General features: G+C 43.5%; 1 protein-coding gene across 1 annotated transcript; it reads left to right on the plus strand.

Moving 5' to 3' along the window:
* The first annotated feature begins 12,127 nt into the window (after window positions 1–12,127).
* LOC149359567 (uncharacterized) lies at window positions 12,128–19,730 on the plus strand. The gene is made up of 4 exons (XM_089569078.1): window positions 12,128–12,185; window positions 13,587–13,642; window positions 18,334–18,415; window positions 19,145–19,730. The coding sequence occupies exons 1-4, from the start codon at window positions 12,140–12,142 to the stop codon at window positions 19,150–19,152; spliced, it is 192 nt and encodes a 63-aa protein (XP_089425204.1). The 5' UTR covers window positions 12,128–12,139; the 3' UTR covers window positions 19,153–19,730.
* The last annotated feature ends 2,005 nt before the right edge of the window (window positions 19,731–21,735 follow it).

The raw sequence follows: 21,735 nt of genomic DNA on the forward strand, positions 1-21,735 counted from the left end.
TCTTCTTAACGTATTCTTTCAAACCACGAGAAGTGCGCTCTGTCTCTTTCTTAAAATTTGCTGGCAACATAGTAGAACATTTTTGCAAGACCTCTTGTCGAGGAGCTGTTCCAAACGACAGGATCAGTGATTTATGTGTTGCGAAACTAAAAAGGCTGATTGCTAGCTTGATATTTTGCCAGCTGGACAAGTGAGCCGAGGACTTAGTTCTGCGTCTTGGAAGGAACCATACCTGTGCTATAATACTGCAACGGAGATCAAGAAGGAATGCGACCATTCGTTCGAACACCTTGCTTTAACCTTCCCTCTCTTCGTCGACGCCTTTACTCTTTCTTCTTCTTCTCCAAAAGAAAATGGCACATACCCACGCGGGGGGATTGGCCACGGTATTTACTCCTGCATCGTCCACTTCTTCTGTCGTTACTGCTACACACTCGGTGACGGCTGCGGACCTGAAAAGAACAGGCAACACCACATCAGCGTTATCGGTGGACGACCCTTTTCTTTAAACATGCCACATGTACACTGAAATTGTTTCGCCTCCATCTGCCGTAGCCTGCCTGAAAGGACGCAGTACGCACACGACACGTGTTGTCACACCAGCGTTCAGTGATTGCATAGGGCCCCTCGTATTTCGAAGTCAGTTTCCGCCCCGCCGACTGAAGGCTCTGTCGCACCCAGACGTCGTCTGTAACTTCGTAGCAAGGTGCTGGCAGTCGTCGCCGGTCGAAGTTTCGCAGCTTCGCCTCTTGCCCCGTATACGTTCTCTTACGTGCTTGTGACCTTGTCTTCTGAGAAGCTCCCTGCCGTGACACAGCACTGATCACGATAATGGGGCTTCTAAGTTGCACGCAGCAGCAAGAATAGGCTGCTGACCGTGCACAACCTTGGAAGCCTTTGCTCCAACAGAACTTTGCAGAGTAGTATTGACTGCGAACGTAGGCTGCCGCCCGGAAGGGCTGGTCCTAATTAACCTTACCTCCTTAGTTACCGGTGCACTAGGAAGCCAGACGGCGCAAAGTGGTGCTGAACTGCCGCCCGATACAGATAGGCACGGAATTCGCGATTCCCGAGGGTGAATTGCAACAGTCTGTTTGTGCACCTAGTTTAATTTTAGTAACATATACTGAAAGTTCCGACGCGAAAACCTCTACATGTTCTCTTGAAATCCCATTTTTAATCACCTAATTTTTGGGCGAGTAATGAGGGGACAAAGTTAGATTTGCTGTCGTACTTTGAATTGAAACACAGTTTCTAAGGTTGGCGAGCGCCACAGGGTAAGACTCCGTTTAATGGAAACGGTCCTAAGCGTTATTAATAGTGTTTATGTTATTGCAACATCATACAACGTGAAGCAAGTTTTGGAGTACGTGCAACGAACATCTCGCTCTATGAACTGTCTGATGCCTCGGACTGTAGATGAAAGCTAGCGTGTTGAAAAGCAAACCAACCTCTCATACACTGTGTGCGCGGCTATACGTACACTCACAGGGCTGTAATGAAGGCCTTTAAAATTTTTTCTCTTAGTGATGCCGCCACGATTAATGAACAGTCCAAAACAGTGAATTGTGATGGACAGTGGGTGACGCTTTTGATTACTTTTCTCGCCACGTGCCTAGGACTTATTTTCAGTGACTCACGCGTTCAACGTCGGCGCGGCTATAATACAAGTTGCAACACCATGCTCTCTCCTCGTCAACAAATGCACCCTTGAGACTCCCAGTCAAGAAGCGTTACGTTCACGCTACAGAGGTTTCGTAGAAATTGAAGAAAAGAGATTTGCGTCGCAGGTATGAAAACATGTTTACTCAGCGCTTTATGATCCGCATGAGTGCATTTTGGACCAGTGGGCGCGGGTCCGAAAGGTACGGTACTCGAAATAAAAGCTGCCCCGTTCGCACCTCAGGAAGGCATTTCCTTTTAGTGAGTAGCCAAGAAATGAAGGCCTTCACCGTTCTGATCGCTATACTTCTGCTGCTAGCAGGTGAGGTGGACTTATCCAAGACAGATATAGCCCTTGCGCTGTGAACAGAAGCAGTTATTTTAAAGACAACTACGGTATTTCATCCATCGCTGAAAAATCGACTACATCTTTCTCGGTACTGCATTAAGCTAGCCAAAGCCATTTTAGTACGACCACATTCCATCAGTGCTGTGTATGATCCCCTATATCTGTTTTCACGGCAACCTGTTGAAGGTGTTATTTGTACGCAGCGTAATATGTTCATACTTTCAGAATAATAACGTCCGTCTCTAATTTGTTTGATTTTGTGCATAGAGTCTAACGCTCGAAAGCGACTAAGGCTATGAGAGACGCCGTAGTGGATGGCTCCGGGCAGTTCCGACCACGTAGGGCTCTAACGCGCACTGACATTGCACAGTACATCTCCCTCTAGCAGTTCGCCTCCATCGAAATGCGACCGTTGCGGTCGGGATCAAACCCGCGTATTTCTCATCCGCAGCCAAGTACTATAACCATTGAGCAACCGCAATGGCTGATCAGTCCAGCTGTAATAATTGCAAAAGGATTTGTAATATGTACTGCACTGTAGCGAGCAGTTCTTCGTATCTCTACCAAAACTTGTAGTCACCTATGTTGTTGGAACGAGTCTGAAGTGCATTGTAATTAATTTTTTTGGGGCCGTTATGGCGCAGCGAGACAGAACTGGACGAATAACGATTTTCCTAAAATGCTGAAATCGCAGGGAAGCCTCTCTCTGGCTATTTTGGAAGTTAGTCAGGCGCAATACAATGCTCAAGTAAAACACAAGACTACAAAATGACATATGACGCAATTTGCACCTCTGTTAGCATTTACATCATTAGCGCTATACATTGTGGTGAAAGGTTCTGAGCACTCGTGGTAATGAGCTCCGCACGGTTATTCAAGCAGCCTTTACAAGACGAACATAAAGGGAGCTCTGATTCTCGCAGCGTCGTTGACATTGGCACAAAGGTATCCAGGAGGAGTTGGAGGAACTCGTAGAGGTCCTGGAGGTTATTGTGGGGTAAGTGCTTATTATGCTTATAATATTCACAGGATGTTGACTTTTAAGACCGTAGAAATGGAGTGTTGTGGTCACGCTACATGCGTCCCAGATCGTATAGCTTAATTCATGGCACGCCAGTGTCTACTTCAACGCTGAGTTTTTTTAATTGAGCACATGGCTGCGTCTTTTGAGACCTTTGTTTTATTATAGAAAAGGAACACTCCACTCCGAAAGTAGGCGCCAAAACGCTCTGTAGCCGCTAATGAAAATTTTGACCTATCATTTCGAATATAAAATTCGAATTGGAAATTCGACATTTTCCCAGGTCTTCAATGCAATGACAACGGCTCGAAAGATTGTACGCCAAAGCTTAGGAAGACAGACACAAAGTTAAATTGGCGTTCAACATTTCAGCCCGTCTTCGTGCGGTTCGCAGCACACGGAATGTTTTCCGGAAGTTGCCCAAAAGTACAAAATAAATTCAACTTTTTTTCTTGCACACATGCCCCTTTCGACGGCTGGCATGTCTTCCTTCGTCTCTGACCCTGTTGCTCGCGTCTTCGCAGTCAAGTAATATTTTCACTGCCATTGATTTCAAGCAAAGTAAACTGGAATGGTCGTTTCATACACAGCCAATTCAGTAGACAACGAAGTGTAGAAAGCAGTGTCAACTGGTCTCGTGCTGAGTATAGCCTCACTATGTGTACTATTTTGCAGAGGCAACTCTGCCGATTCCCACGACGGTGCTTCGAGACGACAGTTCGGTGTAGAGGATCTTTGTGCCTGGAGCGGTTTCGATGTGAGTGCGGAAAGCTTTAAAGCGCGAACTTTCGCTGCCGTATTTATTACTGGTCCAAATTGAAGCAAGTCAGTCAGGTAGTGTAATCTATACAACCATGCAGTCATTAATCATAACTGCACGCTGCGCATGAGCGGACTTCGAGATACTGGTCGAATGAATGAAGGAGCAACTACGAAGAAATGACGTATAATCTTCCGACGGAAGGAGATTATTTATAAAAGCGGAGGCAGTGGTCAGCGGTAGTCAGGCTTAAGCAATCTGCCTCGGCAGACGCACTCTTCCTAAAGGCGTCCATGGCAAATGCAGAGGGTTGGCAAAAAGTTGCCAGGCCAGAGGGTCTGCTTTTGAGCAGTATAGTCAGGCAGTTACGACACCCGCGAAGCTCAAAATATCTGTACAGGGTACGAGAAGTATCGTTCTAACCTCTGACCACCTTGATAGCTTCATCGGCATCTTAAGTGCAGGATATACCGAAGTAAAGCAGACCCTGTGGCCTAGGAACTTTTGACCAAGCCTGTACACACTGTATGTTTAGCAACGGGCTGGTCAGAAATTGCTGAGTGGATTGCTGTGTGTGAATTTTTCAAAACTTCCAACTCATGCAATATGTAGAAATGGCCCATTTTTACAGTTATGTTAATAATATCTTTGCACAGTACATCGATATTTGTCTCTATTGGCTGATACAGAGTGCGTTGTGGAAAATCGAGGTAGCACATATTCACTTTATATTGCTCTTATTTCATTACGATGACGAAGCATACGTACGAAGTGTGTGTGTGTTAACTTTGATTAGGGTGTCGTTCTTGCAACCTTCACTACAAATGGCTTTAAATAAAATGAAATTCAAAAGTTCGCGAAAGAAATTATACAACATAAGTTTGAGTAAATGCCTGGCGTGCTTTCTCGTATATAGTGAGGATGCTAAACAAGACTAAAATCAATTTTTTTGATGGAAAAAATGCGTTGATCACAAAAACGCCGTACTTGTTAGCGAGCCCTCTTTAAGAATGGCCATGCACCACGCATAGCGGGTTGATGGAAAACTACACTAGATGCGTAATTAGGCTTGCGACTATGCTAAAAGAAGAAATATTTCCCAACGAAGGGCTCGAGAGGTACCTTCATGCCTTTGAATTAAAATGCGTATCCCAATGTTGAACTCAACAGTCTCCAGCCCCTCAAGATGCTGGAAATATAGCAGAATATGCACCCCACTAACAGGGTGATCATTCCTGGAATGTGCGTTGTCGTTACTAAGCTACCTGGAAATTCTGCTGTTGAGCATGTCGGAACGTGAAAAAATTCATACATCTCGTCATAGAAGTTCTCCACTAAGCGGTAACAACATTCATACGTTCTTCGCAGTACATATTTTAATGAACATGACGTCTAATTATAGAATCTTCTTTTCTTCACTCCTACCTTGTTATATGATTGTTATGCGACGTTTGATAATTGGTGACACATTCTTTTTTCTTTCCCAGGCATCTGAAAGTTCGGTCTCAAGAGCCATTCCATGATTCTGTATTTTGCTGCCTTGTGTGTCAAGCCAGCGCACTATGCGTTCAAAAGGATGTAGGTGATTTCGCAGAGAGGTGAAGAAAGTGACCCTTTCGTATATGTCATTTCTTGATCGTCATAGTAATAAAGTTCACGTTAAATATATTTCTCGGGTCGTGTGATTTTCTACATTGAGAAAGTGAAAATCCAACTAACTGAGCTTACCGTAAGTATTCTTTCCTCCAATCATTGTTTTCTTTAGAAATAAACTTGTTGATTTGTACGATGACGAGACTTGCTCACAGCCAGTCGAAAAAGAAGAAAAATTATTCTGGCCTGAGAAGAAATTTTCTGCAATATTTTTGCCTATGAGCTTATAGCAAGAACACTGTTTTGTAGTAAAACAGAGTTGTGTAGTTATTTCAGAAAGTATTACAGAACTACAGGCTGCAGACGAGTACCACACTAGAACTACAAGACCACAGAAAAAAACTTCTAAACACTAGAAAAATCTGTTTTTACGAAAAAAAAAACGACAAACATTTTGCTGCATTTTTGACACAGTTGTGTCTATGTTCCCCTCGTTACTACAATATTATGTTGAAAACTTTAGTTCTAAAAAATTTAAGAATGCAAAGTTAGCCACCGCTGCAGTAAACCAATTGTGCAGGGAGGAAGCTCGAAATGCCTGCATTGGGCAAGGTCCAGAGTGTTGTGCGCATCTAGCCTACCTTTCGTTACGGACAATGCGAACTGATTCGCATGTTCCTTGGTGCTGTGCTGATTTAGTGACCCTGATATCGCCATCATGCGTCAAACACGGGCGTAGTTGACGTGGCCGAGGAGCTAGCCCGGGAAGTTACCAGAGAAGTTTATGAAATGATGCGACACACTCGATTTCTTAATTTTTCTTTCTTTTGTGCTTGCGGCAGACACTGATCGAGTACAAGCCTTCCTTTCCGAAAATAAAAATAAAATTTATTGGCAGAACTACGGTACGGCTTTGTTAAATCATTTCACGATAGCCGTCATGTTCATTTCTTGCTCTACGACAGCGTCCCTCCATTTTCTCCCACTACTGAACCAAACCACTTTAGGCCTAGGGTCCTGACCACGCCAATCCTTCGCTCCTGAAAGTGTCGATGAATAACTTTCAACCCCACTTTTTTCTTTTTTGTCTCGCATTCCTTTTGTTTTCTTTCTCACTCTTTTATTCCTTCGCGTCTCTTTTTTCCCTTTCTTTTATGGTATTTATTTACATGGTTTTGTCCAGAAAGCTTATATATACATTCGTGAGTGTGTATACACACACACACACAAAAAACTATTTACAGAGCACCTAGGTAGGCACTACGCGGCAGAAACATAATAGTAAACATATTATAACTAAAAGGCCGGTTAGGATATACAGCGCATCAGGAGAGGAAACCAATCCGGTACAAAGTACAATTCTTTGTAAATGTCCGTTACCTGCAGCAACATTCGGCTAAAATGAATTCTGGGTGAAACAACAGGTTCAACGTTGCATGGGCGTTTTCCAAAGGCTGTGAAGTCCACTCAGAATAATCATATCATAGGGGTTCCAGTCAGGATGGGAAACAGCAAGGTAGCGCACACTGTAGGAACTTAGGAGAAAATCTTTCTGTAACGTCCTCTGCAACACATCTCAAAACAAAATCGCGTCTTTGCAGTCTATAAAACAATGTTCAATTGTTTCAGGCACATTGCACAGGCGACAGTTTACAGAAGACAGAAAAATGTTTTTCCTATCGAGCCACGTGTTGACAGGTAGAGTTTCGGTATGAAATTTATAGAAAAATGTTTTGGTGCAAGGAGAAATTAGCATTTTACGCACTCGCTTTAAAACATCATGATGACCCATGAGCCCAAAGTAGACAGAACGATACAGTGGGGGCGGGAAGAGCGTCGATATCAAATCCGTGTAAAGATTTTTGCGCGAAACAGAATACAAGTGCTCATTCTGCTTCTGTCGTCCACATGTTCTTATTCTTCGTCCTTCTCTTCTTCATCTCTTGGCTTGGCCCTGTAATTGGCTTTGCGCAGGTACACTTTGGTACCAAGCCAAGCCTACTTCAACGCTCTTCAGTTAAACGATGAGCCAAGCTGGTTTCCCATTAACGACTCTCACCGCAAAAGCAGTGGCTCAAAATGGAAGTATAAAACTTCTAGCTTATCGTAATTGAGAACTGTCAACAAGCTACTTCGTTTTGAGTTTAAGGAAAGTTTGTCTCTTGCTTACATCATTACTCTACAGCACATCCGTTTAAAAATCTATGGTTAACATGTTCTGTTACTGTATTAAGGAAAAGAGAAGTAACTGCAGAATATCCCATGAGCGAAACTGCACACGCGGGCTTTCAGTAAAAAAGCGCGGAAGCCCATGAATTGCTGTTAGCTGTTAAATAACAGCGACACTTTCCTTTGCTGTACAGTTCCGATCAGTAGTATGGGCATCATATCATGCCTATTGCTGGCCGCCCTCAGTGGCAGTAGCTTAAACAAACAATATAGCAGCGACGTTCAGTGTGCCTAACCATCGCCCTTTTGAATGCTCACAAAGGGTGCGTGGTCATCTTTATGGAGACATCGGAGCGCAAACGATGTGTTCACGCACGCATGAATCATAAAAGGAAACCACTCGTTCTAACTCCTTGCTAAGGAGCTCTTAGTGCTTTTCTCTGTTTGAACGTGAGTGGATGTAGCTCGCAGCTTTTTCAAAGTGCCATTCTCTGAGGCAAAACAGTCTGTTTCTCCTTTTTGTATCTCCTTCATTATCTCAAGAAAACCGCTGAAGCTATTTCTGCAGATACTTGCCATTGTGTGAATTCCTGTGAAGTGCTACGGAACTTTTGACGGGCCAGGATGGTGGATGAGTGGCTGGTGGCTGAGCGGAAGCTGGATGAAGGCGGAGAAAAGAGTTAAGCATTGTATGGATATTTTTTGTTGTTTAATGGAAGACAATGAATTTTGAAAAAGGAACGTTCCGCCGTGAATACTGGAGGACATTGCTCAGCTTAACAAGGGATGGCACATGGAGGGCAAGTTTGAATCCTTTATTTATCACTAAAGGTACAGTTTGGTTAGTGGTTTCCAGGGCCTGCAAATGACAATTTATTACCACCAAGATTACGCTTTGCGTAACCATGACGTATTTTATAACACTCTAAAGGTCGAGAACCTGAATCTGAATAAAAAATCAACTAGCCACTATTTTTTCCTCCCCTTCCAAGCTTCCCGTGAGCTCTCTCGCACTCTATAACCCCCCCCCCCCCCCCCCCCCTTCCCCATAGACGTCGTAATGGAAACATGGGTTTTCGTCAGATCCCAAGTTTTACAGGGAATATAGAACTTGTTTATATCGGAGTCGCAGCAGCCGCAGTGTTGTAAAACTGCCAGAGAAGATGTCTTCAGGTCTAGAAGCGACAATGTCAGCTCGTCGCAACTCCTAGGACGAGTGCCCACTGACGAGGCCGTTTTAAAGGAATGGCCAAAAATTGTACGCTCTAGCACGTGGTTTGTGTGGAGCATGCTCATTTCAAATGCACAGCTACCGACGGCACATTCTAGAGTAGGCTTTCAGCCGGCCCTCTGGGCCCAAACCCACCAGGATAAAGCAGTTGTACGACAACTGGTAATCGCGAATTTCCGGCTGCGACACGCGAAGACTGCGGCAGCCCCATCTGCTGGTCATACTTCCCTTGAACACATGAGGCACCATATACTCCTGTGTCCCCTTTGCATTTTTTGATAGAGAAAGCTTCGGGGAGGTTTATATTCTACCAATTTTCTCCTAGATGCAGAATATCAATGGAAACCCCCAAGCCTGCAAGTAACTTCGGTATATCTTCAGGGATAACCATCCAGAAGCCTCACATAAACAAAAATAACTCGAAAGCGGGAATTTGCAGTGAAAGTTCACCAGAAAAAATAACTAATTTTATGCCTGTCTAGCAATACACCAAGTCTTCCTGCTGTAAACTGAATGCTGACAGTTTACCAGAAAAATATAGCTTTAAAAAAGTGCACATTTTGTTACGTCAGTTATTTGTCACTTTTGAGACGTTGCTAATGCAATCTATCAGTTTTGAAGATGCGGTTCTTTTCTGGCAGGATCTGCAGAGGACTTTCCGAAATCGCGGCGATTTCAAGTTCTCCAACACTCGACTGATGTACCACTGGACATGAATACTGTCTAACAGGAATGAACATCTTACAGGTAAATGGTATTATGGATCATGAACTTGAACCTGCAGTGTTGTCAAGATAACACTTCTGACAGTAGATTCTCAAGAACATTTCTGACAGAAGATTCTCAAGATCAGATATATTAAGGCGAAAGCCTCTTATGGCTTATTCTCCCGTCCATCCGTCCGGCGTTACTTCCCGCGCCTGGGGTGGCTCATCGACGAGCGCAGCTGCCGAAAGGTGACGTCATATTCGTCGACAGGTGGAGCTGTCGGCGCGGCGGCCTCGAGAGCTGCTCCGTCGTCAGTCGGTGTGGGGCACCTAATGGAGGAGGAGGATGGCTCCCAAGCGGTGCATCCGTAACAAATACAGGCAGTCATTGGCAGTCGAAGTAGCGCGACGAAGGCTTTCGCCTAGCGCGCTTTAGGCTGCCAAAGTGGCTCCATAGTTTTTTGTTAACGAACTGATAAAAAAATTGACTGCTACACTTCCTTGATCCTACTCATTCTTTTTAATATCATAGTGTGTGCGCGTAAAAAATGTTTTCGTATCATAATCTGAGTGGTTCGGGCGATTGGGTTGTTTCTTGTTTTACTTGTAGATATTTATTGTACATAACTGTATATTATTTTACTGTAACCAACACCCTGTGAAACAAAATTGCAGTAGTACTGGTTAGTCTTTGTCTAGCCAAAGATCAGACGATGTTTCATACAAATATTGGTGATTGTTTGCTTTTACTTTTTTATTGTAATACATAAAATGCATGTCAATTAATTTTTACTGCTCATATTTTTTTTAAATGAAGGCCTGGTTTTTCTATGCCGCCAGCAAGTGAAGACCTCTACGAAGCGTCGCTGTACTCTGTGCCGCATTCCCTTCCGCTACGCCGGAAGCATATTCGGGAATGGCACTGTGATATTAATTTCTATCTGCGATAGGAGAAAGGAAAAAAATTTTTGCTTTTCAATTTCGCTTTTTTAAGTCTTACTATAGCCTTGATATCATGGAATCTAAGCAGGAATTGTTTGACCTCAGTTCATGTCAGCGCGACTATCTTGTCCGTTGTAATGAACAGAAGAAATGATGGTCTCCCATTAACCTTCACTATATTAAAATGGGACACGGCAAAAAAAAAAGATGGCCAGTTTGGTCAAAGTTTACGGCTTCTCAATTAATTTATTTTTCGTAACCCTCGAATCTTCATCTGTCTCGTGACCAATATTATAGCGCAATACGCAGCAGAAATGAAAGAAATCAAGCTTTTGTGATGTGTGGTCGATAAAAATCATGAGCGAACTGCGCTTTAGATAGCTCCAGTGCATCGTAGGTTACGGATTTTCTGGGGACGAAAAACTGGCCTTTTTTCACCGTCATGGAAAAGGTACCAGAGCTTCGGCTAGTTGTAATTCCGCATTTCTCTGGACAAAGCCATAATACGAGGGGATAAACGAGACAGGTGCGGGAATGATCTTTAAGGGTGATTTTCCCAGCTTTTGGTCCTGCGATTGCAATTACTTGCCCTTTTAGGATTTTAGAAAAAAATGACACTAGAATGGCAGAAACACCTGGATTTTACTTTATACATGTCCAGTAATTTCAATAATTTGTCTATACAAAACGTTCTGATGAAAATATAGATGCTAGATTTTAACTTCATTCTCAAGAGTACTGGGCAACTAAAAAGATCCAATAGTTTATGCACCGAAAAGGGCTTTGTAACATGCTTACATAAAGTATCTGGGCATTTTCCACTTGATTACATAAAACTCTCGAATTTCTCTATGAGGGTATAAATTTTAATTACATAGAAACAAGAAAAGCTAGGCAAGGATAAAACAGAGGTCTAGGATCAGTATCGACAGTAACTTGACTGCGCCAAATCGGCCTAAAAAACGCCGTCGTCGTAGCACCTTTCTAAATTGTCACGACTAGATGGCTCGTAAACGTCATCTAAATAAACACGGAGTATGTTTCGTCATTTTTTAAAAGTACGACCTTGGTTTCTATCCGGGAATAGCAGGTTGGAGAAACGCCGACCCAAGTAGCGTACTTCCGACTCTGATGTGATGCACTGCGTTAAACATCACTGAAGGAACACAGAGGATGCGAATTTGACGTTTTAGAGAAGATCCTCTCTTCCGTTAAAAGATCAGAAAAGACAAGGAAGCGGTGACTGGCCTGAATGCGGTGAAAATCGTACTCGCTTGGGGGCCGTGGTATTAAGGCACCGCAGAACTGGATGGAGGAAAGCGCGGACTATGTCCTTGCTTACATCTGACTCGGGCTGGCCCCGCGAGACGTGGTTCCGCATTGCAATAAACACGTGCAAGAAAAATATGCGCTTATGAGTTGCTGGGCTATATTTCGCGCCGGTATAGTCTCCTCAGCAATGTCACCTGGCGATTGGCAGCTTAGTTGGCGTGCGGTTTCCTCGTTTTTGACATTCGCGGAAGGTAAGCAATGAAAGGCCTTCCTGGCGGCGGCAATCTCCTTTCTTTTCTCGTCCGTCTAAACTCCGTGAGGGGCGGGCCGGTGGACGAATGCGCCGTCCTTACGTCCGGTAAATGAAATAAAAGCCCTTCTCATATCTCCTGGCATCACTCTTGTCTCCCTGTACCACGAACCACTCTACAGAATGAAGAACTCAGCCATCATATTGGCTGTGCTTCTGCTGTCAGCAGGTGAGTAGCAAGAATTATTCACTACGACTCGAAATAATTCTCTTATTTTGACACAGCACATAGCTTTCGAGTATTTAATGGCTATTTCAATAATTGCGGCACTGACTCAAACAATCTGCGGGGAAGTAACTGCGGGAGTAACATGCTTCCTTTAGAACCACAGTTACTCCTTTGTAGAGTCGTTTTGGGTAAAGAGATGCTCAGTTTAAGGAGGAATGGATCGGGGAAGTTTCAGTAGAGAGCAGGGAGTGCTACCTCTTGACTAATGAAAGAAAATATAATGGTTGCATTGGCAGTGAGAGCGGCGCACAAGCTGAATCTGACAGAAAAAACAGGGAAGTTTGAGAACGTTCTAGAAGTATTTAATAAGAGCCGAGCATCAAATGTGCATAAATTCAGTAATCGCTTCCTCATCACAAGTTGCAAAACGTAACAATTGATGATGTTGTCCAATAAAAAGCTATGTAAAGAAAAAAGCTAGAACAATCCGCTATTCAGAAGAAAGGTCTTGGCAGCGGCTTTTCTACGAAAGAACCCGGTTTTGCTGGGCGATTAAGTAAGCCTTGGGTTAGAGGTCTCAGCCTTAGAGAGAAGCGCAGGGCTGACAAATGGCACAAGTGAATGGCGTACAGAAACGCTCCAGTTTTGATAATCAGGGTTGTATGGAGCCTGTTCAGGTATCTACCAGCTGGTTCAGAAACAAACCTTTTAGCTGTTCTGCCTCTTTCCCACGTAGCGGGGAACCCGGCACAAGAAACAGTATGAGCTGGTGGACCATGAACCGCGCTGGTGAAGTGAATAGTTCGGCGGTTATGGTGGTTCCTGAAATTTTAACGCAAAATGAAGTGTGCTGTGTATACGTGGGAATTACCAACAAGTTGTTGCCGTTTCCGATCACTCAGAAAGGTTAATTCGTTTTTTTAACAACTGATATCGATAAAGCAAGGACATTTTTAAGTGCATACGATTATCTTAACGACGGGATTGAAGAACTAATTACCAACATCTCACATGATCCGGCGAGGGATTACAATGTATTGAGGTGATAGTTATGCGTTCCTATAAAGTCATTTGATTTGTTGTTTAAAATATGTACCGTTACCCCGCAGCGAACGCAGTAACGTACCCATAGGAAGAATATTTTCGTTTAAAAAGAAGAAAAAAACAGCGCTTTTCTCTCTCATTGTGATGTTATAGGCTTCCTGCTTTCTTTCGCAATAGACCTGGGAGAACAAAAAGCAAAAAATCAAAGCTAGAAATGAAGCGGAAAAGTTTAGTTGTAATCACAAGAAATTCTTAGGCGCCAGTGCCTAGGCAAAGCATCGATTCTGCGGAAAAGTTTATCGCAGCTGTTTTCATGCTATTAAACAGCGCAGTAATGTAGACTTTAACCTGTCGCAGTGATGGTGGCAGATGCACAGCGCTTCGGTGGAGGATTTCCTGGCTTCCGGTGTGGTGTAAGTACATTATTAACCGTCATATATTTCCCCACAGTGGCCAGATAAAAAGCAACGTAAGGCGAGCACGGTTCGTGGAGTGAACATGGCCTTGCTCAGAATGGAGATCAGAAAAGTTTTTTGCTGTAACTTCCGTGCTTCGAGAATATTTGAAATGATCGAACTCCGGCATTAGCCGGCGAAAAGGAAGGAATGGTAACTGGCAGAACCGATTAAGCAGAATTATGGCAAGGGGGTTATTGTCTCTCGTCTGTATTTGTAGTTTGGAATTTAATCGATTGTATTGTTATTGCTAATGCGATGGCAGGAAACTGTAACATGTTAAGCTTTTTCCATATCTGAAAGGTTAACCATTTGTGAAACTGAATGGGTGAGGAAAATTTCTGTGATTATAAAAATAAGAGATTACTTTATTGCAAACATCCGTGACATTCTTCTCGAGGTAATCAACATATAAAGAAAGCTTGCTACCACTGATTAAGTGCAAATATGAGGGTAACATACTGTAAATGACATGATCAAGAGGAGTGTGAGTATCAGTCTAAGCATACTCAGGGAATTTTTTGCCGTTACTGTATTCACCTTATTGAAAAGGGGCTTTTAAGGGGGGCTCATCATGTGTGTGCAACGGCAAGTATATGCCTCGCCTGTCCTATTCACGCTCTAGAGCCCAACGCTACTAAACTGTTTGGCAAGCGCAACGGTACTGATAGGACGAACGGGAAGAAGGAAGGGGCAGTGATAAAGCACAGAGAATGTAGCGGTTAAACAGGTACAGTCTTTGTCAAAAGTAACCAGGCTCCATGGTGTGCTTCTCATTTGTATAACAGAGCCCTCACGGCTTCCTTAAAGATCTAAAAGTTATTTGAGGGTGAGAAGGGTTCTCCTTACCATACAGAGTTTTAGAGCTTGAAGGCTGACATAATAACTTTAATATATTGCCACGTATCATTGTAGTGTTTGTTCGTTCACGCTCAAGGCTGCAGGAAAGGGTTGTTATCACTTTTGTTCGTGACGCGAGAAGCGACCAGACTAATCTCGATTGTTCGCAGCCATGAAAGGCTGAATCTAGGTTTTTCCAGATTACCGTAGATGATCTTGACCTGTTATCTGGAAGTTTCCTTGCCGGCTTTAAATTGAGCGATGCCGGGAGCGACGGACATTCGTAGTTCGACGACCGCCGAGCACGCCTGTTGCTTACGCCGCCGCCGAGTGATTCAGTTCTTTTGAGGGCGCCAACTGTCGTCCTTCGTCCTTCACAATAATGTCCTTCTGAAGAAGAACTTCGCGCCCAACAGGACAGTGCATCTTCTTGTCGTGCCCAAAAATCTCAGGCAAGAAATTATGCAGGCATGTCATGATGAGCCGACTGCAGGGCATCTCGGGATTGCTCGCACGTTGCACCGCATCCAGGAGAAGTACTATTGGCCGCGGCTAGCTACCGACGTTTCGCATTACGTGAAAACGTGCCGTGAGTGTCAACGACGCAAAACGCCTCCGACTAGACCAGCCGGACTCCTGAACCCCATACCACCGCCAACTAAGCCCTTTCAGCAAATCGGGATGGACCTACTCGGCCCCTTTCCTACTTCATCATCAGGTAACAAGTGGATCATCGTGGCCACCGACTACATGACCCGCTACGCCGAAGCAAAAGCGTTGCCTAGTGGTACCGCAACAGAAGTTGCAAAATTTTTTGTCGAACAAATTCTCCTCCGACACGGCGCACCCGAAGTACTCATCACAGACAGAGGAACAGCATTTACAGCGGAACTGACGCAAGCCATTTTAAAGTACAGCCAGACAAGTCATCGGAGGACAACTGCCTATCATCCGCAAACCAACGGACTCACAGAGCGTCTGAACAAGACCATCGCAGACATGCTCTCCATGTTCATCGACGCCGAACACAGGACGTGGGACTCTATTCTGCCCTACGTGATCTTCGCCTATAATACTGCCACCCAGGAGACAACCAGGTTTACTCCATTCCAGCTGGTATACGGCAGGAAGCCCACAACAACACTCGACGCAATGCTCCCGCACGTTTCCGACGAAGACAACCTCGACGTCGCCGCCTACCTTCAACGCGCCGAGGAAGCCCGAAGACTTGCACGGCTTCGCATTCAAGACCAGCAGCACACCGACGCCCGACGCTACAATCTGCGCCGACGAGACACGCATTACAAGCCAGGTGATCGGGTTTGGATATGGACGCCAGTTCGCCGCCGCGGATTGAGCGAAAAGTTGCTGCGACGCTACTTTGGCCCGTACAGGGTTCTCCGTCGCATCGGTGACCTCGACTATGAAGTCATCCCCGACGGCACGACAGCATCTCAGCGACGCCGCCCACGCCCGGAAGTCGTACATGTCGTACGCCTGAAGCCATATTATGAACGCTGAAGGACTCGAAATTTCATTCTCCGTGTTTATTTTCTTTTAAAGCATCGAGACGATGCTTCTTTGGAAGGGGGGTAATGCCACGTATCATTGTAGTGTTTGTTCGTTCACGCTCAAGGCTGCAGGAAAGGGTTGTTATCACTTTTGTTCGTGACGCGAGAAGCGACCAGACTAATCTCGATTGTTCGCAGCCATGAAAGGCTGAATCTAGGTTTTTCCAGATTACCGTAGATGATCTTGACCTGTTATCTGGAAGTTTCCTTGCCGGCTTTAAATTGAGCGATGCCGGGAGCGACGGACATTCGTAGTTCGACGACCGCCGAGCACGCCTGTTGCTTACGCCGCCGCCGAGTGATTCAGTTCTTTTGAGGGCGCAAGTCAGCCCAAATAAAGAGCTTCGTTTGCAAGTATTTCTGGTGTCTTCCTGTCCGCTGGACTGCCGTCACTACAACGTGACAATATGACTATGAAGAAAAACGTGCAGCCTGGTTACTTTTGACAAAGACTGTACGTGCTTCTCATAGGTGTTTAACTGAAAAAGCGTAATGGGTGAAGGAGTACTTTTTTAAGAATAGCTCACTGCTCATTCCTAAATGCACTGTAATGTGTCGCCCTAATCATTTATAAGCTGGAATTTTTGAAATTTGTTTGTAAATTATAGAGTTCACGAATACCTTTTAAATTTGACACGAATACTAATAATTACTACTGCTACCGGATTTATTGCATTAAAATATGATCATGTAAATAATGTCGCCGTACCTTAACACCTCAGTTCCATCATTCTTGGTAGATAAATTATCTAAGTCTTCATTCTTTGCCATTTTGTGGCTGCTGGAATAATACAGCCTCGTATAAGACGCTGGCTGCTAGTGTTAGAAGATTTACTTTTATTACTGTATTGTTGGAAGTCTAACACTTGAATTTTACCGCATACGTCTACAGAATGCAGTTTCATTACTATTTGTCGAGGCTGACTGCATTTCTTGTTACCGGCAATATCGCAGATGACATCTTTAACCATGCACCATGCACCATTCACATCTTCAAAGTAATGGAACCGCGTAACTGAAAAGAATTTACCGGTTAAGGGGACAGGGTAAGCAAAAAATCTGAAAAATATCAATTTTCAGTTTTTTGCTAAATATGAAATTACATTCTTTTCTGCATCGTTTGATGTATCACACTTCATCCTGGGCAATTTATATCAACCTGGAAAAGCTGTCTGAAAGCACAGCGGTCAGCGACACTCCCCTTTACCAGCGATGTGTTTTTTTCCGCTTTTACTAAAAACTAAAAAAAACTCGAAATGTTAAGGAATTTAGCTGCAAGAGAAAGCTCTCTGGTAACCATACAAGCTCTCTGGCTACCATTCAAGCTCTCTGGCAACCATCCAGAACCCAAACGAGTCCTGCAACAACGTCGTATGGGAGTGTGCTCAAAAAAATGTCTTTGCGGGCCTACAGTCAATGAAGATTGCTACATTAGATGCTGTTCTGACCTTCAATGACGGCGCCATCGCAAGAACTAAAGTTCTTGAGGCATGTGGACTAATTCCGGGCAGCAACACTGTCCGCTGCCTGAAGCAAGTCGATCGGCGTCGAGTTTACTTTGCCAATCGAGCTACGCAGCAAGTGACAAAACAGGCACGAGAAGCTACACGGCAGGAAAAGAAGCACCAAGCTGACCTAGATGATAACTATGTAGCTGGTGCCTACTGAATAAATTGGTCAAAATGAGTTGGCTAAGTCTAAATCTTGGGATTGAAGGTTTTGTTTACTTTAAACTCAGTTTTCTCAAAACAAGATTTTTTGTTACGTCGGTACCATTATTTTCTAAATGACAATAGATATCAAGCTGATTTTTTCTGTGTATACAGTACATATATGTGGAAATTTACTGTACCAAAATTATCAGCGTGCAAATAATATTGTTTGTTTTAAAATAAAAATATGTACAAAATTTGGTCAAAATTAGGGTGTATAAAGTAAAAAAATCACTAATAATTTCATTTCTCGTATACTAAAATAATTTTGGTACAGCGGCCAGAAGATTACATTCTGAACAAAATGACATAAATATCTTGCTCCTATCTTTATTAGTTGCTGAGAAAAGTGTACCACAATATGCCCCAAAATACATGGGAAAGATGGGGCTTACCCTGTCCCCTTAATTGCACTGGCTCGCTGAACCTGGCTGCTGACCCAGCATTATTTTTTTTTCAAAACATAAAAAAGGAATGTAATATGTGCCTGCAACAGCGCCTAATCTTTTTTTCTTTTTTTTTCTAGCGGCAATTCTGCCGTCGAGGACAGCGGTGCATCCAGGTGCCTGTGAGGTGCTTCAGACCTCCTTGCCCACGGATTTTTAGATGTAAGTAAAAAGGTTAAAGCACGAAAAGGCAGAATTTCACGCAATCTAACGGTTATGAATTGACCATTTTCCTTCTCTCATTTGCGGAGACGCGTAATGGTGTTTTGTTGAATAATCTCGACAATATTCAGCTGCGACGTCAGTGGCTACTGAAAACGGGATAGTGAAAGTCGTGTGTGAGGCGGAGAGTTAGATTTCAGCAAAACAAGTTATTGGAACTTAAGGAGGTTCTCGCATGTCCTGGCCGCGAAACAATGAAATAACCTCGAAAATGCTTACCCACTGCCATGTTGTCAAAGATTTAATAATTGACAGAGGAGGAAGAATAAACCATTATTTGATAGTTGGTGCCTTTCCATAGCGATGCCCAATTGCTTATGTGGCTATAGCACACACATCGCGGACTAGCTTAGCAGCGTTAAACGACTCTCTTTTAAATCGCAGTGATTTACCTTTAAAGCAATAATTCATACATTGGATGAGTCAGGGAGGAGTGTGCATGACAAATTTTACACGCAATTTCATGATAGTACCGTAACGCTTTTGAAGCAAACATCGAGGCTATATACCATAAAGTTATCTAAAAAGTCAAATTAGTGACTAAGCAGAGGCTATGGCTCCTAATGAGCACAGAGTAGATATAGCTAGTGATGTATACAAGCGCAAAATGTAAAGTTCTTATACTTTTTTATTGTTTGTCATTGCTGACACTGATCTTTTTTTTTTCAGGTGTGTGAAAGTAAGAAGGAAGCACGAAGACAATTCCATCGTTTCTGGCATATTCTTGGTGTTTGATTTGCTTGCTGACAATGACGGACCCTCTGGAATTAAGCTGCTAAAGAAGACTTCACTGTGGCCAGTTCAATGACTGAAGATATATTATTTGAAGTCCCGAACATAAATGTATCGAAACTTCTTGAATCTGGCTATTGAAAAAAAAAAATGTTGATACGGAAATTCTGCACTTTGCGTATCATAAAAAATGGCAAAAGCCACATTTTTTAGTGCGGAAAAGAACGTCTAGAACTCTATTGTACCCTATCTTATTGTTTTTCAAAGTGGCGCCGGAAGTTATTCAAATACTGACTGCAGGAAACACATTAGACCATTTACCTGACTGCATACCCCTAAACATGCTAAACTAAAATGAACCAGTGTGAGCCGAACGCATAAAAAGGTTAATCTAAACTAAAAAAAAAAAATAGGCAGCTGCGTTCGTCACTCATGAAAAGGGATAAACCCGGGGTGTCGGTATATGGGCCTTTCAAAATTCTGTGCCTGCACTATAAACACAAACTCCTATGCAGCATGTACCAAAATCGTCTTCGCCGTACACATCAGGGCTTTCTGCGAACCTCAGCGCTTGGACTTTATAGAGCTCCAATAAAAACTCATTGCATATACTGTGACACAATGAAATTGGTGGCGGAGATGCCCCAAGCGCTCAATTGCACTTCTAATGTGACAGCTTCCGAGTTGCAATGTTCTCACGTTCGTATAGCAGCTGAAATTCTGTTGACTGAAGGTAGCGATTAGTAAGCACGAAACGTCGGATGGCCACGAATACTAATTTACACCGTCAATGGTAGTTGTTGAATGTCCAATATATGAGAACACGTTCAGAATAAATTATAGAAGCCTGCTGACTAACTCCAGTCGACTGCGCTTCAGGAAACGATATCTTGTCAGATTTTAGTTCAACGTCTGAATTGTTGAGAAGATTGTTCTTCAAATTTTCTTTGATAATATTGCTAGGGTAAAAGCCTTAAGAGGTACGAAACAATCGAGTTCTTAAATATTTCTTAAGAAGTGCTGTGGAAGAATGGAACCCAACACCTTGCGGCACTTGTCGCACAGTCCTTGCTTGACATGCAGGAGACGGGGTGCCTGAGCCGTCGGAGGTGCCATTTGCTGTTCCCATTTCTACAGGCTAGAGCATGCTAGAAATGTTACATCAAGATTTTAAGCGTCTAAGCAAAATAGGATTAGAAGGCTCACTGTCGTCGCGCAACAGAGAGAGTTGCACCCGAAAAATATACGCAACGGCGCTCACACACCTGCCGCCATAAGTTAGGAAAGCCGTCTGCTGACACAAGCAGCTCATTCGTTCCACGAGGCATTTTTCTACATTGCAAGACACGTACATCGTCGGGACCAAATATCATAAAGCGACCTCTGCCCATTGAATGCTTGTCTAAAAACAAGCTCATTCGAGCTTCCCCTGAGGAACGACCAGCTGCTCTTGCCGTGTCTTGTATTTGTGCAACGGCAGGAACAGCAGGTGTTTCAGGATGCAAAGTTCATACCTGACTTCCTGTGCATAGAGCGTTCCAAAGGTTTTGGAAAGGACTACCGAACCGCCGCCCAAACGTGAGGGGCACAGAATAAAAAGACCGCACATCTAATTGTGGGTCGCCATTTTCTTCGTGTAACGCTCGAAATAATGAAGCACTTGGCGATCATCTTGGCAGCATTTCTGCTCTCGGCAGGTAAGTGAAGGCTAACTGTGAATAACAGCGCAGAGAAGAGGGACAGATAAAAAGAACTACTCATGCGTAAGAAACACCTCTTTTTGTGTTCAAGATTGTGAACTAAAATATCTTGATTCTAATGATTGGGATATCAGTATTTCTTTTGGCGTTGCAAGTGCGCTCCTGGTAGTGAAAAAAAAGGGTGGATATTTGCGTTTCTTTCTAATAAACCGCAATTGTTAGTTAGCACCGGTCCTGTCTACTTCCTCTCACCCCTGTCTTGGCGTTTTTATTCAAAGTCAGTGCGTATTAGCTCAACAAGCCGTTTTACCGAATTGAAGGCTACTTCACGTAATTTAATATCCGAAAAGATGATAATTTTATAATTTCAGCAGCGTGACTGCTGCCCTTTTTTGAAACTACGATTCTTGATATTATGACCATCCTTACGGAGTGCATACAGAGTGTTTCATGTAAGCAAGTAGTGATATTTGAAATTAAGTTTTCTTAGGTGTAAAGGCGCTTTCTGTACTACAGTGAAATTAGGTTGGCGGAAATCTGAAAACAGTGCAATCATGGTAACTAATAAGTTGCTTAATAAATTTCCAATAGTCAACGCTTTAGCTCTTAGTTGAGAACCAGGCCGCAAACAGAGATTCAACTTAGAATAAAGAAATGTTGGACAAGTTGGATTGAACGATATATGATAGCGGTAAACAGCGAAGACGATGCGCTCAAGAGAGATTACAAATAGAGAATTGTACAAAGAGAGATTTGTAGTTTGATATTGTGAGCAGTGGCGAGACGCGCCGTGCGGATGTGAGAGGTAAAGTCACGGGGCACGAGCGC

This window comes from Amblyomma mixtum, chromosome 2, assembly GCF_055824585.1.
Source record: "Amblyomma mixtum isolate Tamu chromosome 2, ASM5582458v1, whole genome shotgun sequence".
Taxonomy (NCBI): Eukaryota; Metazoa; Arthropoda; class Arachnida; order Ixodida; family Ixodidae; genus Amblyomma; species Amblyomma mixtum.